General features: G+C 38.5%; 1 protein-coding gene and 1 long non-coding RNA gene across 2 annotated transcripts in view; one reads left to right on the top strand and one right to left on the bottom strand.

Moving 5' to 3' along the window:
* LOC121693861 (caltractin) overlaps positions 1–20,628 on the bottom strand; it is a 39,634-nt gene extending 19,006 nt beyond the window's left edge. Inside the window, exons 1-2 of the mRNA XM_042073565.1 lie at positions 20,373–20,628; positions 19,622–19,777 (exon numbers count right to left, since the gene is read on the bottom strand). Coding sequence (XP_041929499.1) covers positions 19,622–19,777; positions 20,373–20,375 — 159 coding nt within the window. The 5' untranslated portion in view covers positions 20,376–20,628. The remainder of the gene's footprint in view (positions 1–19,621; positions 19,778–20,372) is intronic.
* Positions 9,333–9,985, top strand: LOC121693865. Its single transcript, XR_006025603.1, has 3 exons — positions 9,333–9,442; positions 9,587–9,687; positions 9,931–9,985. It is a non-coding gene; the product is annotated as an uncharacterized LOC121693865 (long non-coding RNA).
* Positions 20,629–22,309: the final 1,681 nt, after the last annotated feature.

The raw sequence follows: 22,309 nt of genomic DNA, 5'->3' as shown, positions 1-22,309 counted from the left end.
ATCTAAAATACTTTGAAAGATTAAGGAGATATGCTGTATTCCGTATGATGATTTAGAAGAATAATGTAAAATATTTTTACAAGGAAATGTTAAATATCAAAGCAGCCATAATAAAAATATACGGTGAAGTGAGTAAAATAATAAAGAAAATACTCATTTTCATTTTATATAAAATAGCTTTCAAGTCACACCATATGACAATTTTGGGTGCTGATACAGCAAATTGACATAAAAATTCTAAAAGACCACATATTTGAAAATCCCAGAGTCACAGCAACACAAATAAAACAATTTCAGGGATAATATGTCAAGTTTTTAAAAAATACTTTGTTTGGGCTTATATGTCAACCACCCACGCCACGTACGCATGAATGCACATGCACACACACAGGCGCACACACAGAAGCACACACACTTCAAGAATTTCTCAGAATTATGAACTATGTTTTTTTTAACTATGAATTATGTTTTGGTACTTGTTGTCTAGCAAATACCAGTGAGAATTGAGTGTGCAAAATGCAATTCAGTGAGACAGTTAGAATCATATATGCCTTTCACCTTTTCTTTTTAGCTAGCAGCCAGACCAGCAGATACCCTGACTTTGCTGAATTACTGAAGCTAAGCAGGCTTAGTTAGTACTTGGATAAGAGACCTCCTTGGAAGAGTAAGTTCCTGCTGGAAGAGGTGTTGGCGGCTGGCCAATAGGTGGCACTCTTCGCTGTGGCCAAAAGCCACCAAACAAATGTCAATCCCAATGCCCTATTGCAGTGACCGGGACACTGTACTGCAGGAGATGCTTTCCTTTGCATGAATGTTAAATTGAGGTTCTGACTTGAGGTTGTTAAAGATCCCATGGCACTTATCGCAAAGAGTAAGCGTTATTGGTCCATTCACTTCTTCACTCTCCACCTGAAACTAGTGTGTGGTGAACATTCTGGCACATAATGGCTGTTGTGCATCACTCAGATGAGTGCTACACATTGGTGGTGCATTGACTAATATGTGGCGGGGCGCCATGAAATCAAAACCGGCCGCCACACATTAACGTTCTATGTTTAATTCAATTTAATTTAAATTAAATATAAAATCAAATCCTTGCATTGAGCTGCACTTTTTACGCAGGCAGCCTTTCCTTGCCCCGCCCCGCTCTCTCTCGTAGCCCGCTGCCCCTCCTCTGCATGTGCATTTAACAAAATATTCACGATTGTTGAAGGATTGTTGCCACATAGAAGCATTGCATAGAAGACGTCTGGCTAAATTGCTATTAAATCCGCTTAGCATCGTGACCATGCTGCGCAAATTTGTTCAAAACTGCTGCATTGAAGTTAACTCTGCTAAGGTCTTATCACAACATAGTAGGCTACATTGAGGAGACTAAACTAAGTTAAGTTATGCAATCAAGCAGTATCTCAAAGCTAACGTTAGAATACTGTTTGGATGTCGAATTTAGCATGCTTAGCCTACTTACAGCTGCTTGTCAATTTCGTTGAAGGGCTCATTTTATTGACTCTGACACTGAATGTTTGCAAAATCCCAATGTAAATGGAAAAGTGTTTTCCAAAATTCAAAAGTGCTTGTCCCAAGGAGAAGTATGAACCTTTATTTTAACTATGTAGAAAACGTTATGAATTGCATCCACACATAAATACTGTGTTACAATTGCAAGGGTTCCCTCACAAACGTCTTAAAGTGACAGGCACTCAATTAGACCTATACACTACTAAGACGATCTTAATACACCCCCCCCCCCGTGTTGTCCAAGTCAGCTACCGCCACAAATTGAATCCAATTCTGTGGGAAACACTGTGGTGCTTAGTGAGATTCCACCTCTCCTATGAAGCACTTTGGGTGTCAAGAAAAGTGCTATAACTGTAATATGTTGTTGTTACATTAACCCTTCTCACCCCACCCTACCCCTTTTTACTGTTAAATATATATACACACTTTACATTTGATGTTTGTTAACATTGTTACATGATGGTGATTCACTAGTCCCCTACAGTATTTTGAAGGAAGGAACCAGGAACCATGCATTATTGTAACAGATGGCCTAGGTTAATGCTTTACATTTGATGTTTGTTAACATTGTTACATGATGGTGCCCTAGTCCCCTACAGTATTTTGACGGAAGGAACCAGGAACCATGCATTATTGTAACAGATGGCCTAGGTTATTGGTAAATATAACGCACAAAACACACACACATAAACACACATGCACCCTCACACACAAGCACACCTCCATACACAAACACACACACACACACACAACACACACAAAAAAAACAACTTACATGCAGGCACATACACTCATTAAACACACACAGAAGCACACATACACAAAAACAACCACACACACTCAATTACAAACACAAAAAAAGGAACAAAGTAGGAAATTAACACAATTTGACAATCGTGACTTATTTTTGTGGAAAAAATGTGCTGGACTGGGAGGTGGTCATATTTTGTACCGCTCTTCGGTACATGTAGTTGGTATTTTATTTTGTTACATTTTATGAGCCAGTATGTAGTTTGTGTAACAAAATAGTTTTTTATGTTGCTGCTAAAACTATGCACAAATTATTAGCCAATGATTTTGTTCATATTCACTCAGACTTGTGGCATTATAGGTTTCTGCATTAGGTCTACTGTTGGAACAAAATAAGCCCAGAGAGTTCATTGATTTGTAGGCATATTTTATTCTTGTAGGGTAGGCTACTGTAGGCTAAATGAGAAAAGGCCAAGAGTGTCTTAAGCACTGTTTTATTTTATTTCGGTATTGTCTTACCTCAACAAGGCTACAGCTCCATGAAAACAATCAGATATAACTATAAAATCTGTTAAAAGTCTATAAAAATGTATTTTTATGTTGTATTTGGCTGCTGTGTTTGACTGAAATGTAGACTATTCTTTACTTCAATACAGTATATGAAACAAACTTCAGTTTAGATAATCATATTCACACATTTTTTTGCCTAATTGACAACCATGACCATGATAATTGATAATATAAAATTAATGTGCACCATGAGCAAATGATAAAAAATCTTTCAGAATGCTTTCCATTCTTGAACTGCATCGCATCGTACTGAATCTTTTTTTATAAACATGTATCTTTTCTTGTATCGAATCGTGCCCATGTATCGTCTTTTACATGAGAGATTCACACCCCTACTTGTTAGCCTATGGAATCTCCCCATAGGGGGTACACCTCCTGGATGTTCGGTAAAGTGCAAACACACCAGCACAAAAGATGGCTCTAGGTAGGCTTAGCTCCGCCCTGCTTAGGTCAAATGGAGGATCATTCACGAAAGGATTTTGGGCTGCACAAATTCAACGCAGATCCTCAGATCTTGTTAGAATGGTGAAATACATCCACACTGCTGACAGTATTTTGAGGAAGTATAGCCAACCAAGCTCAAGTAGGTCAGTATAGCCAGACGGGCCTTACATACGCCTAGTTGGGAAATTAGGGCTTTAAAAAAATATTGGTGCAAATTATCGGCCGGAATTATCGGAACGATAATAATAGTTTCATTTTTTCACTTATCAGCCAATAAAATATATCGGCCACCGATATATCGTGCATCCCTATCAATAACATATTAAGTGATGAGGTCGCAAAAGGAAAGCAAAAAAACTCAAATAAATCTAGGCTACAATACACACAGTTTTCATGCGCACGCAGGTCTTTTTATGATTGTTGGCTTTTGGTGGTAGCTTGCTAATTCACTGAAGATAGACTTATGGTTATGGATATAAGGAACATTCTGAAAAAGAATGAGTAGGGCTCATCACTGTAGCTTGTATGAGTGTGTTGGTTGGCGTCTTTGTAGAATTGCAGGTTGAAGCATTGGTATAATTTTCTTTATAAGGCCATTCTATGTGAACTGCCTCCTTTCTTATGTTCTCTCCTGACTCCTAAAGTCTGCAGAAATTGTAATCTTCGATCATGTGGGCAAATCATGTATGACATTCCCCTAACACGAACTGTCTTTGGTGAAAGTGCCTTTTTTGTTTTTGCACCCTCATCCTGGTATAAATTGCAAAATTATTCTAAATTAGACTGCCTACCAACAATGACACAGTTTAAAACGATTTGAGTAATAAATGTACATGTGACCCCTCATGATTGGGAAACGTGTTAATGTGTATTGCCATATATCCCCGATAGTCCATGAGCCACAGGCCCAAAAAAGGGCGTGTCACTACCACTTGGGGGGGGGGGGAATTCTCACTATATTTTTCTGAAAGCTACATATCTCTGGAGTATAAAATGGTATGATAGCAAGTTGGATCTTGTAGCTTTGTGGCTGTACAGGCCTTCAAAGTTGACCTCTGATTTGAAAAAAGGAAATTCCGCCTATTTTTGTTAACCCACTCATAAGAGCCCAGAAAATAATCCAAACCTCATTATTACAGATGCATATGTGGTGTTTGATGTTGGCATACATGTTTTGAATCATTATGTGATTTTGCCCTTCATTTTGGTTGATAAAATTCAAGATTTATGTGTAATAATGAGCAAATCTACGTTTTCAGAGACACAACGTGATGCAGCACTAATTGAAATGCCCACAACCTCATTAATCAATGTATTTATACCTTCCTACCTCCCAGCAGAGACTTGAAATACAAATGATTACATAGGTCTGCATTGCTATGCTATTTACTATTGTAAATATGTAAATGTACTATTCGAAAACACCCCAAAATTCAGTAAATTAGTATTTTATTAAAACTACCCATAAGAGATATTCCAAGAGATCAAAACATCATGATTACCAATCACATATTACCTTTACATTCAAGGAATACCATATGAAAATTGTTCACATCACCACATGTACCCAGCTTAACATAAATATTATAATTTTATAATATCCAGGGCACATGAAATACATACAGTAATTTCCTGTGTATTAGCCGTATTGTGTATAAGCCACAGGACAGTGTTTTATGCAAGTTAAAAGAAACAAAAAACAATATACCATATTAACTGCCCCCATGTATTAACCTCATAGCTAAAGAAATTTTGCTAAATCAATGTATAAGCTGCAGCTAATAGTTGGGAAATGATGGTAATTGCATCACAGGTGCTAAAATGATCTACATTATACATTTCAGTTGTACTTTTGACTAGTAAGAATGTGGGAATGAGATGTAGATGAACTAGTTGGTGAAAATAACTTTACACATTGTTATCATTATGTACAATTATCATCATCATCATCATACTTAAAATTGTCTTTCATCTGATGTTAAAAATCATTTCCATTGAAAAGAAATAACTATTTTCCAAGACTTGATCTACAAGCAGGGATGGGCAGTATTTCAAATACAAAATACTATTTTGTAATTTGTATTTTATTGAGATGATGAAAATGCCTTCGTATTTTGTATCAAAATACTTCAGTGTTGTGTATTTTTGTATTTTCAAAATACTGAAAAATACTTTCTGTGAAAACACTGTGATGACACGTATCTAACTATCTATAAAGCACAAAATCTCTGTCTCTGTCTGTCTGTGGCACCATTACATGGTCAAGCCCCTCTGCTCCAGTAGAGCGATTATTTTCCTTTGCAGTCGTTCCATAGGCGTCGTCTGAATGCAAAAGTGTTTGAGAAGTTAGTTGTGTTTTAAGGCATCAACTGAGGAGATACCACTAGCTAAGGTTTGCTCACACAAGGACAGCACAAGGACTTCACAAGCTTAGATCGCAACACTTGAGTTTGCTATTTTCCTTTCTTTTTCTGTTTTACAGGTTTTTTTCTAGACTTTATATTTATTCTCTGATAGTGTTAATTTCGTCAGACGAGACGAGAGGAAATATGTTCGTCAACAACCTTTTTTTTCATGACTAAGACGAAAACGATGACGAGACGGCAGTAATGTCCTGAAACACTGACTAAGACTATCTTAAGATGCATTATTGTTGACGAAAAAAGACGAGACTAAAATGTTTTGCATGAAATAAAAACTAAGATAAAATCTCTCTTCATTTTCGTCTACAAAATGAGAAAACAGAATATCTAGCTGTTACGTTTTCAAAATATTCCGAATGAGTTCATACGCAGCTTTCCTGTAGGCTAGTCTACGTGCTGTTGCTGCAACCCTGTGGCTGCAACACGAAACTACATGGAACAAGAACACTGGAGATTTCTGCCAGAGTTAGCAAGCTAACTACCTAAGCTTTATGCCACAATGCTACATACCCAGAAGTTGAAGCTTCTCTCATACAAATTAACATCCCCCAGAATGTCCATACGAAAATGTTCATCGTGTAATGTTAACTATTTAACTAGTTAGACTGATGATGCAAAGTTTGCTAGCAAGTAAGCTAATATGGAAAGTTCGCTAGCAAGTTAGCTATGGCTAAGATGGAGAGTCTGTTTGGGGAATGTGTTGTGTTTGGGCGCATATCGCCATCTAGCGAGGCGGAGTAAAACATTAATACTTTGGCCTATGACAGTGTTTCTCAAACCTTTTCAGTCTAAAAAAAGTCAATCTAAAAAAAAAAAAAAAGATTAGACCTACTTCAACAGTAGCCTATAATTAGTCTACACAATAGGCCTACTGAACCACCTTGCTTATTGTCTTTGTACTTTGCCTATTGTGTGGATTCATACTGTATGATTTAAACTGGCATATCTTAGTTGCAGAACTGTTTTTACATACAAGTTAATTCAATATTGCAAACAACTCCTCTATATTATATTTTACCAAGTCTGCTCGCGGACTACTTGGGATACCTTGCGGACCACCAGTGATCCCCGGACCACACTTTGAGAAACACTGGTCTACGAATATGACAGTGGTCCAGTCAAATCTTTTACTGTCTATGGTCAAATCCCAGCCGAGCTATAACTGTAGCTCGACTTACCTGTGCATGTAAACATACTGACTGACAAAAAATCAGAATGAGTAATTATAACAGACGAGTAGCCCTGTGGACACACAATATTGTTGGAAAATTGAGATGTGTGAAACACTATTTGACTCAAATGGTAATCTAAAAACTCAAATGGTAAAAAAAAACTAAAATGTGTTGACTAAAACTGACTAAGACTAAGATACTTTTAGTTTTCTTTTGACTAAAACTAGACTAAAATGACGAGACTTTTAGTCAACTAAAACTTGACTAACAAAAATGATATTTGAATGACTAAATATGACAAAGACTAAAAAGGACATTTCGTCACAAGACTAAGACTAAGACTAAATTAAAAATAGGTGACAAAATTAACACTATTCTCTGACCTGTGAAATATTTCAGTGCTATGGTGACGATCATTTCCTACCTCAAACAAGGACATTTCCAACCTCTTGCACATTTTAAATAAGAAATTATTGATAATGTCATAATTATTGGCTTCTAATTGGCTTAACTGATTGGATGGTATTAATGTGACAACCTGATTTTTTATTTTTACTTTTTATTTTGTATTTACATTGATAGAGGTTGTGCACACACCAGTTTCAGGTGTACAAAGTTATTCAACTGTGATGAAACTCACCATATGTGTGGTAGTGATAGTGTTAAATACATGTAACTTAAAAGGTTAAAATGCTACCTAGTTTAAATTTCTAAATAAATCATCCATTTGGATAGCCTGACGAGCCAGACTCACATCAAGATGTAGGGTCTGGGAACTCACCATTGGCAGTGTTCAATCCGAGGGGCGGGATAACCGGTTGTCTTTCAAATTCCCTCTGCACGCAATAGGATAGCGCTACAACTAATGAGCCTCATGTGTTTTGCCACCAGCAGAGCTAGTTGGCTAGTTGATCAAACTTTTGGCAACTTAACAGCTTAACTCTTTAGAAAGAAGTATTTTGTAGTATTTTAAAAATACAAAAATACAGTATTTTATTTTGATACATTTTTGGCTGCTGTATTTTGTAGCTTATTTTGATAAAATTTTAAGGTGGGTATTTGGTATTTTATTTGGAAATACATTTTGATGTATTTGTGTCAACAAGTACATACATTTACAACAGTTTTAAAAATTCTACACAGTTACATCTGATGAGACAGAAACTGAAATTGGATCAATCCATTTTCAGAGGAACATGAGTTCATCAACGTACAGGTTAGGGGTCGACCAATTATCGGCCTGGCCGATTATTAGGGCCGATATTTAGCATTTTTATAATAATTTGTATCGGTCATTTTTTCCACCGATAAGCCGATACCCAGATAGCAAGCATAGTCGGCCCGATTCTGGCTGAGTGCTGGCAGTGTCGGCTGAGGTCCGAGTCGGCTTAAGCACAGTAAACACAGTCGGCCCGATCCTGGCTGAGTGCTGCCACTGTCGGCGGAGTTTCAGGTCGGCTGAGGCACTGTCCCCTTGAATGGGCCGACACTGACACGCAGTAGTTGGGCTGATTACTGAGTGTCTTATTTGGCCCGATTGGGGTTTGATGGGCTACTGCCAGTTTTCGAATCAATCTCGGCAGACGGATTTCATACAGTGTGTGGCCCGATACTTCAGGAACGAACACTGATCAGTATCGAGGCTGTTGGCGGCAAAAATGAAACATTTAGCGACAGCCGGACGCTAAACGTACATGGCCCAATTCTGTGAAGTGACTGTCGGCCCATTACATGTTGAAGAGCCACGAGCAGAGCAACTGTTCAGTTTGAAACCAGCAGGACGGCGCGAAACTCTCGTTTTGGACACTGCCTGTGGTAAGTAACATGCAACTTTACCTGTTATTGCATGTAAATCATTATGAATGTACGTAGGCTTATTATTGCAGACAAAGTTTAACAAGTAGCATAACAAGAATGGGTGTTTCAATCTAACCCCCTTGACGATGACGAAGCTAGCGGTAACATACGTTATGATTTCTTAGCCTACTTTGTTGGCCTAATTAGCTGCTACCTTTAACGTCAGTGTTGGTGGTCAAAAACGTTCAGTGCTGTAACGTTAGCTATACTTGCATAATTATGTGGTTTTCAAAGAAAAGTGTGATCTAATCATTTTAGAAATAGCTTAACAGTTAACCAGTATTGCATGACTTAGAATATAGCGATTGGTAATTGGGCATTTCATCGTTATCTATCCAACTTCAGGCACTAGGCAGGCAGGACTGAGACTGTATGCCTTAAGAGAGTGTGTGTGAGAGAGAGAGTGAGAGAGATGGTAGCAGGGTGGGTCCTGTCCTGGTCATGTAAAGCTCATCAAAATCTGTATTTTAAGGTCGTTCTGTATTTTGTACTGAGGGGTTGTTTTATGATCATGTAATCATTTTGAGCACATACTGTATACTTCCATTAACCTAACGTTACTGTGACTTTTTTTAAATGTACACCTCAGAATCCAGACCACACTGACCAGAGACCTGCCTGCACTCCTTTGGATGAAGAAGGCTACCCGTGTATACATGTGTGAACCATTTCTTGTGTTGGAAAAACAGGAGACCTGAAGAGCTCTTGGTAAGTTGTACATTGATTTAATAGAATAAGTAATACGTTTTTGTTTAGATGAGCCAAATCATAGGAATCAGCTTTCATCTAGGCCTGTGTTTTGTGATGTGTCATTTTTAGATGCTTTTGGTTTGCCTCATCCATTATGGTCAGCAAAGAACAGGAGTGGGCAGGAAACATGCGCTGTTGAAAACATGGCCAACCAACTGGAGCACCCACAAGGCTCTTGTGAAGGAAGTCCACAAGTGCTTCAGGTCTGTATGTGTTGACAAATATGTCTTGCTCTTGGTGATTGTTAAATGCTGATATATTACCAATGACAATCACACAATGTCAATGTTGCCCAAAATAACTACCAGGGAGGTGTTACCAAGACAGCTGCAGAATGGCAAGACTGGGCTTTAGTAATATTTTGTCAGACAGTAAAGGATACATAGTTTAATGATTTTTTTCTTTTCTTTTGAAATGACATGCTGTCCATGCATCTCAAATTGAAGGATGGATGGAAAGAACTCTTTGATCAACCCCCACAGAGAGCTGAGGTGGCTATCTGGGTGATTCTCACGAAATCAGACTCATGAGGTGGCATTAAGGATTGTGATGAACAGATAAATGCTATCAATTTGGGAAACACTGGTTTATAAACATCTCATCATAGGCTATATTGGAAGTGATTAAAAGAAGACATTGTGATATTTTAAATTATGTATTTTTTACAATTTAATGTGAAATTCTCAGTACCGCAACGCGTCCATTACTGAATCTTGGCTCTTCAACTACATAATTTTAATATTTAAAATAAATAAATAATAAAAAACTTAAATGTATCTCACAAGGTAAATTGTTACATTCAATAAAAAGTTATTGCTTGGAATTCACTGGTAAAAGAAAAGAAAATATTTAGAAAAAGAACTTTGGTCACACCCAATATTCTCAGCCTCCGCAACAATTTTCAAGCACCATTTAAGACCACAAGGAACAGACAAAAAACAGCCATTTTGAGAGGGGGGACACCTTTTACTGTAACACCCAAGATGGCTACCAGGTAAGCACCTCATTTTATATCTCTCCAGATAAATGTTAAAAACTTGGTTGTCAGCGAGCATACACAACTTTTTGTTTCTCATTACCGAAACAGCAAGTTTTCAATGTTTAAAAAATGAAAATTTTATTGTGTTTTGGGAATTTTTAAGGTTTTTAAAGTCTAAATACAAAAAGCTAGCAAAAGTTTAGCCTAGCATCATGGTGGCCCCAGAGAGGCCCCAGAAGATCAAGGTCACTCAGGCTCCGCAACAGCTTTCTCATACACCGCAACAATTAAAAGCCTGTTGCGGTGGAGAGATTCACTGTTGCGGTAATGAGAAATTAATGTTTTAAGTGACATGAACTTATATTATTTATTTATTATTTATTTATTTATATTATTTATTTATTATTATTTATATTATTTATTACTCGTTATTTATTTACTTATTATTTATTTATTAATTTACTTGATATATAGTATAGTATATTGTATATTATAGTATCTATGTCATAGTTTATTTACGTATTTATTTATTTACAAAAATATTTATTTATGTATTTATTTATATATAAAATATTTATTTATTTATATATACACACACACGTATATATCATCAATACTTATTAACAGTTTTTTTTTTTATCTTATTCGGAAATGATATGGGTGCCGCTGTGGTCCTTTGTAATTGAGCACTGACCTGCTATATAAATCCGTTTATTATATGAATTTTCATCATTTCATGTCATTGCATTGTATCATGTCATTTTGAGATTAGTTTAATATACATTGCATAATAGAATGTGTGGTTCAATGTAACAATTCTATGATATGGCTATCCATATAAGCTCTCTTTGTAAATAGTAAAGTAATATTTTTACCTTTTACATTTTAAAATCAACTGTAATATGCAATGTCATTTCATTTCCTAACAGACAGGAATCTGTTCTGAATAAAAAGGCATCCGCAAAAGTTCAGAGAGAAAATCTACAGCAATCCTGAGCTACTTGAGGAGTACAGACGGAAAGAGAGAGAGAGGTTCGGGGTGACAGGGAGATAATAGGGACACACACACACACACACACACACACACACACACACACACACACAGGTTGAGACAGACTGTGAAAGACAGGCGTGTACATGAGGCTGAGGCAGATGTGCATGCGCTCACACATGGACACACAATGAAGTCCAAATATAAATAACAATGGTTGTGCACATAACTTTCATTTGTGTAATGACTGTTCAGTAACACAAATCTTGGGTTCTTCTTTCAGGTATCACAAACGTAAGGAGAGTGGTAAAGTGAAGACTGTCAAGGACCTTACGAAAAGAGAGCATGAGAAAAAAAAACTCAAGTGGAGACAATATTCAGCGAAAAGCTACAAGAACAAAAAACAAACCCAATGTGTTCTCAATCTCACTCCAGATTCTTCTGTGAGTGAATTAAGTGATTCTTCAGCAATAGCTGAAGTAAATAAGCCAACACCTGAGGATCACGTTTCAATACAAGACGATGTACCAACACCACCACTGCAGTCATCAACCCCAAAGAGAAGCACAATCAGAAAGAAATCAAAAGTTGTCAACAGATTGAGGACCAAACTGAGACAGGCAGAAGAGGAATTGAAAAAAAACAGAAAAGAAATGCAGAATCTCAACAAGAAATTTAGGAGACTTCAAGCTTGAAGGGTGACTGTGACCAAGCAGATTGCCACGACCGCAAAAAACAAAAAAGTCAGGCAGCAGAAAGGTGGCATTTCGCTCAACAGCAAGAGGAAAGGCCTGTTGAAAATGGTACATTCTTTCCTCCATAGGGATGATGTATCCACTGTGGTCAACGGAAAATCTGGGGAGATCCGGCGGAGAGGAGTGATCCATAGGAAAAGGCACTTGTGTGACACAATGGCTAACCTGCACAAGAAGTTTTGTGGTGAAAACCTGCATCAAAATGTGTCTAAGGCGCATTTCTTTAAGCTTAGACCGTTTTGGATTGTCAGGCCAAAAGTTGCTGACAGGGATACATGTGCATGCAAGCTGCATGAAAATTTCCATTTCAAAATAAAAAAGTTACACCAGCTTGGAGTTTTGGAATCATCTTGCGCAGGTGATGTCGTACAGTCAGTTGTGTGCAACACCAACAACATTGACTGTATGTACAATCGTTGTGAGGCCTGCAAAGACAGAGTGATTCCAACAGCACTTGATGTGGAGAACAAGGGCAACATAATCACCTGGCAGGAGTGGGTGACCAGGTCTATCACAGTGGAGAGGACTGGGAAAGCTGCAACCAGGGAGAAAGAAGTGAAGAACACCGCACTTGAAACCCGAAGTACTTCCATTGAGAGGTTGGTAGCTCTTACCACGGAACATCTCCCCAACTTTGCCGCACATATCTTCAACATCAGGCACCAGTTTTCCGCTCTCAAGACGATGAAGGATAGCATCCATGATGATGATGTGATGGTCCATATCGATTACAGCGAAAATTGGAGCTGCAAGTATGCGCGGGAAGTGAAGGATACCCATTTCAGAGGTGGGAACCAGCAGGTAACCCTCCACACTGGTGTGTTCTACAACAGTAAAGGCAGGGTGGAAGCCTTTGCATCAGTGTCTGCCAGCCTCCAGCACAATGCAACAGCAACATGGGCCCACCTGGAACCTGTTTTGAGGTACATCCGCCAACAACACCCCAATGTATGCAACATACATTTTGTTTCTGATGGCCCAACATCCCAATACAGAAACAGAAATTCGTTCTACTTGGCCTCCACTGTACCATTCCTCCATGGATTTAAATACGTGACATGGAACTTCACAGAGGCGTCTCATGGAAAAGGAGCCCCAGATGGCGTGGGGGCAGCCTTAAAAAACCTGGCAGACCGAATAGTGGCATACGGCCAAAGCATCCCAGATGCAGATACTCTGTTTCAGCAGCTGACCCTGAACTCCTCGGTAACTCTATTCCAGGTGTGTGTGTGTGTGTGTGTGTAACTATGTTCTAGGCTATATTGCACATTGTAGATTGTTTGGTTGAACACCATTTCAATCTTCTGTGAAATGCCTGTGACTTAAGAAACTGATAATGAAGTTCACTGTGACTTTGACAGGTGTCTGAGGACAAAATTAAAGAGAGGGGTGAATTGCTTCCTCCACACCTTAAGCCAGTCCCAGGGACAATGAAAATCCACCAAGTAGGTCAAAATTAATATATTTAAGTGCTCACATAACAAGTCACACTAGCCACATACTGTAAGTTAGTACATTCAAGATATCATTATGTTGCCATCCTAATCACATTTCCATAAATTAGTAAATCAGTAGATAAATTACTAAAACTGTTTTTGTTAATCTACACAACAGCTGATGTCCACCACTCCTGGGGTAGTTCACACGAGGGAAGTGTCATGTTTCTGTCAGAAAAATTGTGAGTGCTTCTCTCCATCACGCCATGCATTTGCGGAGGAAGACGACGTTTCCACAAAGCCACCAGAGGCTTCCATAGAGGTTGGCCAGTGGGTCCTTGTGGAATACGACGCAGATCTGTTCCCCGGTGTAGTTACACAGGTAAAAAAAATATTTCAAGGCATTACTTTCAGGTGAAACTACATTGTCAGGCTTGTTTAGTCGCCAAGTTTCAAATGAGTGCTGGAGAGGCAAGTTGATGGCACTCTCTTAAAATTATTCTTTCTAAAATACAGATTGCAGATGACCAGTATGAGGTGGACACTATGAACTGCGCTGGGGAAAACCGATTTTATGTGCCATCTATTAAGTTTTCTGGGGAAAAGGTGTGGTACTACCGCCACGACATCAAAGACCAAATTCCCAAGCCTCTGCCAGTCACTTCCTCTGCGAGGCATTTTTGTGTTTTGCCTGATATTTGGGCTAAACACAAGCTGCACACCTGATGCATATTGTGATGTATGAGATGAGATGAGATGAGCACAATGAGATGTTGTAATGATCATTTTGTATGTAAACATTCCATTTCGATTTATATCTACATTGATGTGTATTGTTTTCATGAATTTAATGTTTCACAGTTGTGTAATGAGATGTATTGATTATATTGTATTTAAACATTCCTTTTCCATTTATGTCTACATTCATGCTTATATTTTTAATGAATTTATGTCTGAGGTACTGAGGTACAGTATGCTGGAATGTGTTTTATTAAAATACACAGTTCAAAATGGGATATTTTCATTCTTTCTGAGAATAATTTTCAACAGAAAATGCCACATTTACTTCTCCATACAAAACTCTAAAGGTAAATCTCAAGAATTTGTTATATATTCCCAGCATTCACACTCTGTGTTTGTTGTGTAAAGTGTTATGGTGAATTAAGTAGGAATCTCATTACCGAAACTTTGACACTCATTTCCGAAACACCTTTCTCTTTACCGCAACACAGGTTTATTTACTTATTATTTTGCTGTTGTAAAACAAATTCTAGTTTATAATGGTATTTGGATAAATTGTATTTCTTCATTTGTCATCTGTACTAAATAAGTAATTATACATTTGAATTTTCAGTTAAATATCCTGAAAAAACAGGACATGAATCATGAAATATGTTGCGGTAATGAGACAAATCATAACATTGAAAAAAAATGGGAAACTTATAAATATAATATTTTCTGGGCTATATACACATATGGGCACAACTGTTAATAATATCTATTAAAAAATTAAAATAGTTGTAACTTTTAAACCATATCTATTCTATGTTATCATGTTGCGGTGCTGAGAATTTATGTGCTCTGACTGACTAAAATGCTCCAAAATATACAGAAAAAAATGAATATATATATATATATTTAAGTGTTTTAAGAAGTTTAGACCCTAATCTTGCATAACAAAAAGAAAAATTGTATTCAAATGCCATTTTAAAATTGTCAAGTGTGAACCGTTTTAAATCTGTTTTTCATGAGAATCGCCCATCTGTAAGTATATTTGAGTGGACAAACAGAACTTCTGACAGATGACATGTTGAAATCTTGCTTTAGACCTCATAATGATCTTATAATATTCTTTTATACCTAAATGCAGTTTGGAGACACCCCCGGCTGGTAGTGCTGCTGAAACTGGTGGAGGCAACAATGAAGCGGCAACAGAAAGAGAAGGCAGGTGGCAAAGGTTGCTGCTATTGAAAAATACTTTGAGAGTGAGTGTGTGTGCATGTATGTAGCTGGGTAGGTCATGGTACATGGTACAAAAATACAGAATTTAAAGCACTAGCACAACACTTAACTCACAACCCATAACTACTGACAATGGAATTACTCTTTTAGAGTGAGTGAGTGAGGGAGAGAGATAGAATATTTCTGTAAATGTTTAATGTTAATTTAGAATAATTTATTTCTTTGAATCATTATACAGTTTTAAAATGTTTAATTGTTTGTGTTTTTGTATATGAAAGAAGTCGATTGTTGTAGATAAAAGTAGATTGTATATTTTAACTTGTTTAATTTCTAAAGTGTATATATGTAAAAGCTTGTATAATTTTTAAATGTTTGTTTTATTTGTAAGGTTGTGTTTGTCAAACTTGTTAATAAAAGTAGCTTGTGCTTTTAATTACTAGTTCTGGATTTGTGTTTATTTTCAAGTACTTTTGGTAGTTAATGGGCCACATGTGGCCCGGGGACCCAGCCGACATTCAGCCAACACTCAGTCAGATCAGTTTTATAGTGCGTGGGCCAGTACAGGCCCAGAGGCCCAGCCGACACTCAGCCAACACTCAGTTATATAGTGTGTGGGCCAGACCTGGGCCAACAGAAACAATAAGAGTCATTTCACAGTGTGTGGGCCACACCTGGGCCAACAGTTCCAATAAGAGTCATTTTACAGTGTGTGGGCCAGACCTGGGCCAACAGAAACAATGAGAGTCATTTTGCAGTGTGTGGGCCACATCTGGGCCAGAGGAAATTCTTTGTGTCAGTTATCAGTAACTGGGCCATTTTTGGGCCGGAGGCCCAGCCAGAACTGGGCCAACACTCACAAAACCCTGAGGCAAGGTAGTGGGCCAGAGGTGGGCCGGTCAAAGTTTGCTATCTGGGTATTGAAATGGATAAAGAATGAAACGCGCTACTTTGTCTGTAAAGCGTCTCTCACTCCCTGAATTTGCTACTCTGTGTTCAAGAGCATTGTCCTGCCCACTACACCATCTGATTTGTTAGTTAGCACGAATGCAGCCAATCAGGATCGAAGACTGAACACAGACAAAGTTTAGGATTCTCACTGAGGCAGACTGGGCTTCAGCTGTAGCCTACGGAGCTATTTTTCGAAGGTAAGGAAGGTAGCCTACTTTGCTGAAGTTGCAGTGAATCACAATCGTCTACACTGAAGTTACAAAAACACCACTTTGTAAGCTATTGTCTCTTTGATCCGGATCAATAAGTAAAGCACCCACTTCCTTCATTTAGCGAATTCCCGATTGATGCACGTTACTGATGCTGTTTACTAGTTATCCCACAAACTTGTGTGCTGCGCGTCGGGAGTTCTCTGCCTCCGCCTCGTTCGTTATTTGTGAATAACGGGACACCTCGGCGGACATAGTACAGACAAGTCCTAAATTATGCGATAGCGAACGTCAAAAAGTCTAATTGCTCCTTTTTGAAACGGACTGTCATAAAAGACTACATGCACCCAGGGCCAACCGTAATTTAATCCGACCTGAACAAAATCGCGTCCTGAGCTGGCTATTAACGTGCCTTTTAGGCTCTCAAAGGTGTAGCTTATAGCCTACACATGGACACAAATTGCATGCTTAAATAGCCTAAGAACTATTTTAAAACTGTTTTGTTAAACTATTCAACCGTAACACTTGCCATCACGCATGCACCTCTTCCTCTCCCTCTCGTGCACCCACACACGATGACAAAGCATCCTCTTTGTGACAGGTCCCTTAACAAGCACATAGCAATTATTTTCATAGAGTAGGCCTGCACAATGAGCTATCACTCAGCTCTTGGATTAACATGATACACAGGATTTACACTTGCAAAGTGATGCAAGTTGATAGACAATTGTGTATCAAAAGAAGAAAGAAACGTTTGCATAATTAAATGATTTTCAATTAAATTTTTGCAGCATATAGCCTTTACTATCTACCCCCCTTTTTGACAACTGACATATCGGTTGTACATATCGGTTATCGGCCTCCTGTTTTGGTAATAATTGATATCGGTATCGGCCCTGAAAAAACCATATAGGTCGATCCCTAGTACAGGTATGTGCAATGTAGTGGTGGTACCATTATAGTAGTAGTAAGAACAATATAGATATATGCAGTGTATTAACAGAATATATTAAAGAAAAACTGAATACATATGGATATTTAGTATGAACCATATAGATAGATATGATAGATACTAGATACAAGATATGTACAGTATGTACAACTATGTGCAGTGTGGTAACAGTACCATTGTAGTGCAGAAACAGTAACATTACAATAGTATTAATAATAAGTGTATGTGCAGGATGAAAAGCAGTAGAATATGGCTATGTACAGTATAAGTGTAATTACAATATGTACATAGATAGATGGATGGGATAGATGAGTGGGATAGGGTAGTGCAGTTGTGGGGGGGGGGCAAGGGGATGTCTGCCTCCTTGTTGTCCCTGTCAAGGTTGCCATGGTCACCTCAACAGGCACAGGCAAGGAGGCATCAGGCGGGGGCGGGGCAGGGGGTGATGGGGGCTTAGTTTGTTGGATGTCCACACCTCCTGCATGCCAGAGTCATTAAGCAGGAGAACAACCGATACCACCACTGGATAAAGAAGGCGTTTGAAATAAGAAAGCGGAGCCCAAAGACGATGAACAGAGATGAAGGAGCATATATGCTCTCCCATACCTGGAGTGCCATCCTGGGGGGCGGCTGACTGAGAGCAGGAGGTGCGGTCCACCTGTCAAAAAACTGACAGGTGGATCACACCTCCGTAACAACATCAGCTGATAAAAACGCGTCACACTACTCCACCGTGTGACCTTCTGATGAATGTGGAAGTATACGTCGAAACATGTCAAGGTAAAGAAAAAACATCTACCAATATATGTGTATGTGATAAAAGAAAAACCAAACTTATTTATCTCAGTATTTATCTTAGTGTAGACACAATGAATGCAATACAAGTAGTCCAGAATCCAGTTACAGAGGGAGGTATTGATGCCCAGTTCACTGAGTTTGGTGATCAGTTTGGAGGGGATGATGGTGTTGAAAGCTGAGCTGAAGTCAATGAACAGCATTCTTACATAGGTGTTGCTATTGTCAAGGTGGGACAGGGCAGAGTGAAGTGCCATAGAGATGGCATCCTCTGTGCTCCTGTTCTGACGATGAATTCAATGAATAGATTAAAGATCCTTTGTACTCGTTTCAGCTACAATTTAAAAAACATTTGTACTGCAGACCTATGTATGTCATCATTTAACATTAATTTCAACTCACAATTGAAAGTAAGGAAGGTAGAATAGTATTGATCAATAAGGTCTGCATTCAGGTATTGCCATAACATGTTGCTCTGAAAACTCAAATTAGCTTTTTTTTTTGCACATAAATTTTGAATTTTATCAACCAAAATGAAGAGCAAAATCACATAATGAGTCAAAATATGTATGCCAACATCAAACACCACATATGCATCAGTAATAATATGATTTGGATTATTTTCTGGGCTCTTATGAGTGTTTTAACAAAAAAAGCCAATACTTTGAAGGCCTGTACAGCCACAAAGCTACAAGATCCAACTTGCTATCATAGCATTTTATACTCCAGAGATATGTAGATTTCAGAAAAATATAGTGAGAATTTGCCCCCCCAAGTGGTAGTGACCACCCCCTGTGGCTCATGGACTACGACTAGTATCTCATTTGAAAGGAGACTATAGGTGGGCGACGCCAGGTTAATTGTGATCAACTAAGTATAGTAACTGCAGAAGTTTTGTGGTGATAGCCATGAGATCATTTATTTACCCTATTCACCTGTCCTACCTATGCAGGCGGTAAAAATGTAGCCAACAATTTGCACAGAGAGGGTTGAAGTAAGTACTGAGGCTCAGTAATCAAGAATCTTTGGTTTGCATTTTCTCATAAATGCAGGCAGTCTAACGTTGTTGTTGTTGACAACCATCTGTGGTAGGCATAGTTGTTACCTTACCTTAAGTTCCTTCACATCAATAGTCCCAGAACCATCTGTATCAAACAGATCAAAAGCCTCTCGGATTTCTTGTTTCTGCTCCTCCGTAATGTCCGGTTTGGAACCTCCTTTCTTTCGTTGATTTATGGTGGCACTTGTTTTTCTAAAACCAGTAGCCTGCATGGAACGTTAACGTTAATAATGCTAACGTTAGACATCACACCTTGGCTTAAGTTAGGTGGCATTTCATTCACACACATCAGGTGTAAACTGTCAACGTTAACTAATTATAATACGTTATAGACAATACATTAATTGTCACTTCTTTGGACTCTTTTCCACACATTTTTTCTACTTGAAGTGGAAAGTTACCTTCACAGTTCACATGACTAGAACTAGTAGCAGCTGGCAACCCCTAGCAACACAGATACACCAGATTATCCCGTGGTTTGTCGAATGTAACGTTGAGTTAACATTACGTTATGTTAGCTAACGTTAGTTCTACTTTACAGGGTTGACTTAAATTATTACAATCTTTCAAGAATCTTTCCCAAATCTTGTCAAAGTTGTTTAGTGTAAGGTGGCCAATAGATAAAGCTATCTTCATCATCTGTTTGACTAACTTTAACGTAACGTTACAGTACTGAGGTAAAGTTAGTTAACGTATGCATTCTACTCCAAAAGGTAGGCTATACTATGACCAACCAGGTGCTTTAAAAGGCTGAACTTGATAAACAAGTTAATTTATAAGTTATTTAACAAGACACCTTACCATTACGAACTGAACGTGTAGGTCTATGTTACGCTTTAACGTTAGCGGTACCAAGAAACTGCTGTTAAGACAGTAAAAGTAGCAGCTACATCACCGACTTCCTTATGTGAATGCCAGTAAAGTGGACGTCACATTGCACGCGCATGCGATCCGCTCGCCGCTAGGTTGTTCTTGTTTGAGGAGTTTGTTGTTCTTGCCGCTGGGCTGCTCAGCACAAAACCAGAGAATAGGCTTGTTCGAGATCACCTGCGTCTGACGGTTGTGGCTAGATGGGATAGAGTGGTGAAGTCCCGCCCCTTCCGTTTGCCTCCATGCCGTTCGAGACGAGAGATGTAGTCCACTGAGCGGATTCGCACAAAACCAACATTACTTTTGAAGTCTATCGAACAACAGTACTTTCTTGATGTGAAAAATTATCTTTTAAATTCACACACATCATATGTGAAATTTGTGGCACAATTCAAACTGGACCAAAACATAATTGTTATCTCTCCATTAACTCCCGTTCATAATTTTTTGAAAGATAGGTCCGATGGACCGGAAGTAGAAGGGGCGGGACTTCACCACTCTATAGAGTGTCCCAGTGACGCCACTTCCATTTGCCTCCATGGGTCCCTTGTAGCGGAAGTAAAACGGAAGTCACTGGGACACTCTATACAGCTAAGAACGGAAGTTACGTAACAGATAGTGAAATCTCGCCGCTCAGGACAGGAAGTAGGAAGCGATCGTGGATATTCCAAAGGAAACAAGAAAAATAGCTATTTTGCGAACATTAACATCACTTTTATGTGATGTGACCAAATTCATGTTAGAAATACTATTACAAAATAAATAGTTTAGTTATGATCACGGGTGTCCCAAAGAAGTATAATATATATGGACACGTAAATTTAAGTTTACCCCGTGTTACGAGAACTTATAATTAAAGACGTCTCAGCCATGGATATCCGTGTCATAAATGAAAACTATTTTTAAAACTATTTTTATGGATCGTTGTGAAAGAGTTGCTTCAATTGCACAACGAACACTGTCATTTCCCTTTGGGGATGGACCATAACTTGCTGTGATGGAGCTGCTAACGATTGGACTAAGGGGCCGTTTATACGAGAACGATTGCGAAGGAAGACGACAGGGGCGTCGCTAGCTATTTAAAACATTCGGGGCTAGAGCACAGAAGTTAAAGTCCTTTTTGTCTGGGGGTTCGGGGGTTTCTCCCCCTAGAGATTTTGAAAATCGGGCTGATGAACATGCAATTTTAACCTACTTTGAGAATGAAAAGGAAGGCCAATTGTAATGACTCACGTCACGGCATTCTGAATATTTTGATGTTTAAAGACCGTGTAAGGAGAACGTCTCTTCTGCCAAAGTGCACCACACACAACACCCAAAATATTACATTAAAATAGCCTGTAGAATAAACATCGTCATGCACCTCTGTCAAGTGCACAGGTGTGAGCGTTCGTCTCGGGATAAACATTTGGACGTCATCCCCTTCAATTAATGGGCTATGGGTGCCTTGAAAGCAATGCATTTGGGTTGTGTAAGCTATCACAAACTTTTGCCCAAAGAAAAAGTTCCATTCTGTCAAAATCAAGCCCAAAATGCATTGCTTGGAAGCCCCCTCAAACGAGGTCAGGTTTACCATATTTACTGCGCATGTGATTCAATAGTAAATCACGATATATTGAAACTGAGCTGATCGAAATGTCCTCCTGGGTTGCGGGAGATGATGACACACTGTGAGTTTCCACTTCTTGTCCCTGCTCTGCCCTTTTTTTCTCTAAAGAAACTTCTAATCCATTTGTCCTTCTGTACACTTATTTCGCTAAGGCTAGTCAAGTCAAGTCAAGTCGGCTTTTATTGTCAATTTCTTTACATGCACTGGTCATACAAAGAGTTGAAATTTCGTTTCTTACTTTCCCCTGCAGACATAGACA

This window comes from Alosa sapidissima, chromosome 20 (genome assembly GCF_018492685.1).
Source record: "Alosa sapidissima isolate fAloSap1 chromosome 20, fAloSap1.pri, whole genome shotgun sequence".
In the NCBI taxonomy this organism is placed as follows: domain Eukaryota; kingdom Metazoa; phylum Chordata; class Actinopteri; order Clupeiformes; family Clupeidae; genus Alosa; species Alosa sapidissima.
The sequence above is the reverse complement of the archived record's forward strand: the minus strand, read 5'-3'. Positions and strand labels throughout refer to the sequence as shown.